This window comes from Cupressus sempervirens, chromosome 7, assembly GCF_028749045.1.
Source record: "Cupressus sempervirens isolate cs-2001-9-10 chromosome 7, ASM2874904v1, whole genome shotgun sequence".
NCBI lineage: Eukaryota > Viridiplantae > Streptophyta > Pinopsida > Cupressales > Cupressaceae > Cupressus > Cupressus sempervirens.
Genome location: NC_143124.1, coordinates 473,171,406 through 473,179,337, shown reverse-complemented (window position 1 = coordinate 473,179,337; position 7,932 = coordinate 473,171,406). Strand labels below are relative to the sequence as shown.

The 7,932-nt window shown below is 31.9% G+C and overlaps 1 protein-coding gene across 1 annotated transcript; it reads right to left on the bottom strand.

Moving 5' to 3' along the window:
* Window positions 1-397: 397 nt before the first annotated feature.
* On the bottom strand, window positions 398-2,035 carry LOC149547604 (scopoletin glucosyltransferase-like). The gene has a single exon (XM_089794765.1). The coding sequence runs from the start codon at window positions 1,917-1,919 to the stop codon at window positions 510-512; it is 1,410 nt and encodes a 469-aa protein (XP_089650891.1). The 5' UTR covers window positions 1,920-2,035; the 3' UTR covers window positions 398-509.
* Between the last annotated feature and the right edge of the window lie 5,897 nt (window positions 2,036-7,932).

Below are 7,932 nucleotides of genomic sequence, written 5' to 3'. Positions count from 1 at the left end.
TTTCTCCTTGCCTTTTTCCATGGCAACCAATAAAAACTTAGAAAATTAACAACTTTTTAATTTAAAAAATATATGAAAATAATAAACTATGCAACACACTTTATTAAGAAATTAATTCTTAAATATTATTGAATAAAGTAATTAAGTTTTATGCACTTTGAGGATTGCATAAGTAATCCTCCTGTAGGCAGGAACTTTAAAAAAAAAAAAACCTAAAACTTCAAAAATATGTGAGGAGAGTTTGAAAAATAACTCCTTTGCTAAGATATGAGTTTCAGTTTCCTGTTCGGACGTTGCCAACCACAAACTTTACCACGTATTGGCGACACGTTGCACGCAACAGAAAAAGTGCAACGTCTAGTATATTTTTGGTTAAAATATAGTGCACCTTACTACGTACTTCACCAAAAGAAAACAGAGACTTTTATATTTATCTCCATATTAAAAAACAAACATCGTTGCGATCTGTTACGATTATATCCACAAATTTACATCTGAGCAAAATATTTTCACCCAGCTTCATCTACGACGAGGCCGAGGATGTAAGATACAAGACCTTTAACGCTCGACTTGCATGAGGAGTCTTCATTAATGGATTCCTTAAGCTGCAGTGCCCGTTGACGCATTTCTTTCCCCACTTCCTCTGTCATGGCCGCCTTCACTGTTTTTTCCACAACTTCACTACTCGGAACTGCGTCATATCCCTCGCAGACCTGCAATCCAATCCCCAACTTCTCAATTACCAATCTGGTGTTAAAAAACTGATCGAACGCCATCGGCCACGCCACCATCGGAACTGCTGCGCTTATGCTCTCCAACGTCGAATTCCATCCGCAGTGACTCATAAAACTCGCAATTGAAGGATGGAACAGAATTTCGAGCTGCGGCACCCAGCCGTGGATCACCATTCCTCTGTCTCTCGTTTCTTCCATGAAACTCTCTGGAAGATAATCGCAGGAATTAACTTGGCCTCCGGCTGGATCCTTAATCGTCCAAATGAAGGGCTGATTACTGGCTGCGATGCCCCTGGCGAGGGCTTTCGTCTGGTCTTCCGAAAGAAAAGCCTGAGATCCAAACGAGATGTAAAGAACGGAGTTTTCCTTTTGTTTGTCCAGCCAACGGATGCACTCTGACTCATTGTCGATCATCCCCTGTTGGGGTTTGAGGAATGGAGAAGCTATGCACCAGGCGGGTTTATCCGTGGATTCCTCTATATATTTCACATAATCTGCTTCGAGCCCCTCAAAAGTATTGACGAGCGTCGCAGCGCAGTTTTGTTTCCCCGAGGCATAGGCCTGCTGAAGCACGGGAAGCGGATCATAAGTTGAAAAGAAGAGCTCGCTTCTGAGCATCTGAGGCAGCTCCGAACGCCTCAGATCTACATTCACACAGCGATCCCTAATCTCTATGATCTGACGGTCGCTTATTATTTCCGACACCGGATTCGTAAACAGAAATTGTAGAAGAGAAGCCGACATTGCCCCCGTTGTGTGGAACACCACGTGCGGAATCCCAAATTTGGAGGCGGATTGAGCAGTCCAGGCTAAGAAAACGTCGCTTATGATGCAGGCGGGCTTCTCTGATGTTTCAGCCATCATCTGTTCCAACCAGTCTTCAAATGGGCGGGAAAGCTTGTGTGAAGAGATGAAGAGCAACACGGCCTGGGTGGAGGAAAGAACGTCGGTGCTTTCGCAGCCGGGAGGGATGCCTGGAATGGTGGGGAGAGAAAGAGGGACAATATGAATGTTGGATCCGACAGCCTGCGATTGCAATTTGGGGGCAGATGCAGTGGTGGTGAGGAGACTGACGGTGAGACCTTGGGAAGAGAGCATCTTAGCCAGGCTGAGGAATGGTATGAAATGGCCCTGCGCCATGTAAGGAAACATCACAACGTGTTTCAGTTCTTTACTTTCTGCCATTGCAAAATGCTCTGATTCTGATCACAGCCCACAGGAGACGTCTTCTCTCAAATCTCCAAACCAGAATTTTTGAGGTTATAATTTATCTGTTTTTGGTGTTTTCTGCGGACCTGCCATGCCGGCTTTGGGAGTCCAGATTCTCCAGACTGATGTGAAGCCTTTTTGGTGTTTAATGTTTGACCGGACGTGTTTGCTTGCTTAAGCAGGGATTCTACCTTGATTAATGTAAACATCAGGACGACATTCTTTCGGGTGTTTTGTCCGGCAGCACTGCTGGATTTCACATCGTGCTCTTCTAAGTAAACTGAGATGCAAATTGCCCAAATGGAAAGCGAACGCACAAGATAAGATTTTCCCATTGAATTTCTTTATATACGTTCTCGGACAATAAAAACTTACAACCGCCCTTAAACAGGGTCAATTCCAGTGTAGAATGTATTTTCAAATTTGAATGTTGAAATATTGTTGGCGGTTTAAAGGAGAATCTTTCATCTTTTGGCAAGGAGCAATTGAACACAATTATTTTTATCAATATAAAAATATTATTAATATTTGTTAAATATCTTTAAAAAAATTACTTACAAATAATTTTAGAAGAAAATAATTTTATTTTCATTTTTTGTTATTTTTATCGTGCGAATAATATAGTATTAATAAAATTATCAAGTTTCTCAAATTTTAAATCTTAATTTATGAAACTTTAAAATATTTCTTCGTCTCTTTCCCCACTTCTATACCTAGATCTTAGGCTTATAAATATATGAAAATTTTAAAATTCTCACCCATTACAAATAAAAAATCATTTTATTAATTTTTATTTTGAAACATAGTATTTGAAATTACAATATCAATTTTGGGAGCTAGTGAGAATAAAAAATGGTGTCCTTTTATGAACATTTGAAATCAATCAAATTATCAAAGTATTTTGGTAGGTTTGAAGACACCTCTAGTCAAAGTATTTTGGCTGGTTTGAAGAAACCTTTAGGCAACTCTTAAGATAGCATATGGCGTTGCTACACCCCTGATTCTCTTTTCCATTTTAAAAATTGGTTAGATTTGATATATTATTAAAGAATAAGTTCTTTATTTTCCTATTTTTTAATGGAAGATATTTACCAAATTCCTTTTTATTAATTATATTAGAGTACTAGATTCAACCAACTTCAACTAAGAGTCCACTTTCTTTTTAAATTGTATTAATATTTATTTTTATTTCTACAATATAAGTTTAATTTAATTTAATTGTAAGTTCATAAAATCTTTTAAGAGAAACCAAACTTATTATTTAGTATTTGAACTTCTAATAATAAAATAATTTTGGTAATATGTAAAATTACAAGACCCAAAGTCTCCTAACTTTAATTATAGTCTTTCTTTCAAAATTATTGTATTAAATTTTTTATAATATTTTTTTATTTTATTGAAACATTTAAAATTCACATTATTGTATTTGTCGTAGGCTCATACTATTGTACTCAGTTCAACATATCTAGTGATTAATTTTTTACATCTCAACCAATTAGGTCTAATTATTTTTCCTTCTAATTTTAAGTTTTGATTTTTGGATTGTTTATCTATGAATTTTTTAACATCTAAATTTCTTTAAAATATTTTACTTGAACTTGATTGGCTCTTATATTTGGGGTCTTATAAGAGCGATTTTTTTGGAGGCACTCGAAATTTTAGCATTCACTTAAAAAAAATAACATTGTATGGAAATAAATAGTTGTGGGTTTGTAAATATTAACACTCACTTTAAAAAAACATTGTATGGAAATAAATAGTTGTGGGTTTGTAAATATTAATTTTATCACTAGTCATTCTAATATTTGATTAAATTAAATTTTAAATACTTTAATTTGTGAAAGATGACAGTTAACTAATGTATATATATTAAAATATAGTATTTGTGAAAAAGGGTATAATAATAAATGAAAAGGTGAAAATATAATATGAATAATTATATCTTTCTTAAAATACTTTTGTTGAACTCCTTATTTTTAATACAAAAAAATCTAGTACAATTATTTTTTGATTATCTAGGGCCAAAATCTCTACATCTTAATACTATTTATTTTATAAACGTTTAGTTATCTATAGTAAAAATAAATATTAATGTATTAATATATCAATATACTAAAATACAATTAAGTAGTTATAATAGGATCATTGCATTTATGTGAAATTTAGATTTTTATATTAAAGTTTTATCTAAAATATATGTCAAATATTAATCAATTAGTAATAAAATTATATTTAATATTATCAATTTTTTACTTAATTATTCTAATTAATTAAAACTATTATAATCTACGAAAAATACAAGCCACTACCGGGCACTTGTTTAAAAAACATTTTAGTCATAAATTGATGTATAATAATAGCTCAAAACTTTCAGTTATTACTCTACACATTAATGATGATTAATTAAAAATATTGAAGTCAAACTGTGTATTTATTTTAAAAAATAAAGGCAAACATAAAGAAGCATAAATCTTGCACTTTATCCCCAACTATAACTTATAGATGATTAAATATATACAATACAATTTAAGAGATATTTTGTTTCCAATGATCGTGTTACCATGTTTATTTGCATGAACATAATATTAGGAAAAAAAAATATTGTTTTTCTTGTTTACTTTTTAAAATGAAGCTATTCTTTAATATTTTCTATTTATAAATTTATGTTTAGTATATGTAGATAAAAAATATTGATTGTTTATTATTATTGTATTTTTCAAAGATATTAAAATATTGAACTTAAATGTTATCTATTTAACTTTTTAAAATACATTATCAATCATGAAGTCTTATTTGCTAGTTCATTTTATTTATTTAGTTGATAGGCTATGCAAAATTACTTTTTTTGTCAAAAATTTGTGGAAAACTATAAGAACCTTGTCCTACTTAAAAATGCCACATCAGCAAAATGTGAAAAGAGCGGAAAAAGCATCAACCATTACAATGTGGAAAAGTCAAACTAATTTATCCATTAACAATTAGTTTATTCAGATAATGAAAACATTAAGATGTTGATCTACAATTTCACATCTTTAATATATATATTGAGGAATGTTCAGTATTACATCAATAATGGTGATAACTAATCACTTCTCACATCTCAAGTTTTGTTAGATACCTAATAACATATAAACCAAGTTGCTGAGCCAACATACGAAAATTACATTTTTTTCTCATATACAATTTACATAGTTTAGTTCATCTCAAGGATGAAAAAATACAATAAGAATTAAGTTAACCTTTCCTATTGTGTTCTTCAACATAACCTGTCTCCAAAGCCATAAGACGACATCCATTTACTATCTGAGATGGGAGCGTGGCCCAAGTGCTTTTACCTCCCCAACCACAAAGTAATTAATACCCCAGGATTCTTCTTGACATGAAGAATACCCCGACCCTGGCACGAGAAGCCTAGCTTCTCGGAACAAGATGGATTGGATGGATCTAGTGTGGCCGTGAAACACACTACATGCAACCATGTGCCTAGTAGCCTAGTCATGGAATGTAGCAGGGAATAAAAATAAAACTACACATCTACACATATGTAGTAAAACCAAATAAGCATAGCCACATACACACATATGCATTATCTGGGAAATCAAGTGGCATGGCCAAGAACTTATAAAGCCAGATTTAATGGTAGAAGAAACAAGAACAACATGTATCCATTCTACAGAACTGGTAGATAGAAGAAACTAATCATGAAGTATCCATTCTATCTTTCCCAAAATCGCTACATTGTACCCAACCATGAAGGAAATTACACATTTATATGTTGATTTTACAACATGAGGTTTTAACTAAGGCTGTTTCAGGACTAAAATAAAAACATATCGCATGTGTTCATTTTCTCCTTATGATACAGTCAATCATAGTATGGCAGAAAGAATACTTTTGCAACCATAAACATACACAATGTATACCATTATGTTCTTATGGTCCAAGCAACACTTAAATGTTGAAAGAATGCTTTAAACTTCAGACAACTAATAGTAGATCTAAATACTCTCAATTGTGGAAGAAAAATCAATGAAAAGAACCACAAACTATTCATATTTAAGTACTCTAAATTTTTTTATGTAGCAATATATTCTAATAATTCATATTATTTGGAAAACAATCAATAAAATAGCTTTATTATTACAACTAAAGTTGAATTTAGTTTGCTAAGTGTGTTTCCTCTCTATTGGAATTAGAAGATACTTTGCAAAAGAAGAGAACAACTATCTTGGATAGTTTCTTTTCTTGTTACAATAGTCTATGTTTCAATTAAACTCTACTTTGAACCAAGATGAATAGCTCACCATACAGTTTAGACATTTGGATAAAGGATGACCTAAATTTAATGCTTCTTGGGAAAATGATTTGTGTACAACTGTAGTTATAAGATGTCATTTAAATCCCATGTTGAAAAACTTTCCAACCTCTCAAAATTGACCACCCAATTAGATAGTTGGTAACACTTTGAGAATTCAAGAAGATACATGTACTGTTTCCATGTTTCATGTTCATGTTTTTATAAATGAGATGTATAAAAGTAACTAGAATAGGGTAAATAAAAATAGGATATAAACCCTTTCAATTCTTTATATTTCTTTTTAGATTTTCTTACTCCATCAACCTGACTTTGCTGTGTGTTCCACTCTTTATTAAGAATTTCAATTGTTGTATTGACATTTGTAATTCATGACTGGGTTTCTTTCTTATAGCCAACAAGGGTGAGAGGGAAAATCCATAGTAGGGGAGATTTTCATTGAAGGTAAAAGAGAGTTTTAGTATGCAATTAGCTTTCTAATTCTCTAACAATAAACAGTGTAGGGTTTTAAAAACACATTTTTGTTTGGCAAAGACATGGAATCAAAGGAACATGAATGCATTATTAATAAGTAGACCATTTGATGCTTCACTTTGATGTAATTAATTTAAACCCAAACTTAACAATCCAAATAGGAGGAACAAGCAAAGAAACATTTTCAGGAACCTAGTTAACATAGGTTGCTAACATCAAGGACCTTCCTCTACTTGTTCTTCTCCCAACTACTGTCATCATTCTTCTCTATGTCTAGCTACTACCTTAAGGAATGAGATCACACCTAAAAACAAAATCCTTTGCTACTTCTCCAATCTATTGTGTCCTTTTTATTTTCCCAACCCTTCCTTTAAAAAAAACAACACAAATAACTAACCTAATGTATAATGACTTTCCTCATTTTTCATTTTTCTATCCTCTCTTCTTTTTAAATAGCCTAACAAAATAAGTCCTTGCGTGGTGTTTTCCTTTGCAATTTTTTTATTATTAATTTTCTTTGAAATTATAATAATAAAACATTGTCCATGGCACACATATGTATTCAAATCAAATTCTATGTTCCTATAAAGAACTCAAATGAGACTTTTGTTTAATAACATGATAAAACTTCCAAACTCATCCATTAGCCATTTAATATATATATTCACATTCTATCTAAACATCTTTAAATATATTATCTAAAAATCAAATGACACATGTAATTTTTTTTTTTGAACTTTTAAATTTAACTTTAGTAAATGTAACAACAACATGAAATTCTATGTCATGTGTGTGTGTAGCAGCATGGTCATTCAATGCATCTCCTTCTAAGAGGCTAGCCCACTCTACCTCAACCACACTCTTGTCGTGACGATCCCTACATCCACTTAGACACTCACAACCAAAAATGAGTTAGTATCTATCATAATCAATATATCACATCTTAATTATATCATCATTGAGAAATAAAGACATTAGCATAATCATATTATTAAATAATGACATTTAAGAACACTTCAAATGGCATCATCATAATGTAATATCTCTTGTATTTCCATATTAATATAACTCATTTAATTTTGGTATAATCTAAGGTGTTAACTTTTAATAAGATTAAACCATCTTTGAGAAAGTCAAATTTGACTATTTTCCACATAAGCAAGAAAAGAAAATGATTCTAGGGCAAGACGTGACATCCTT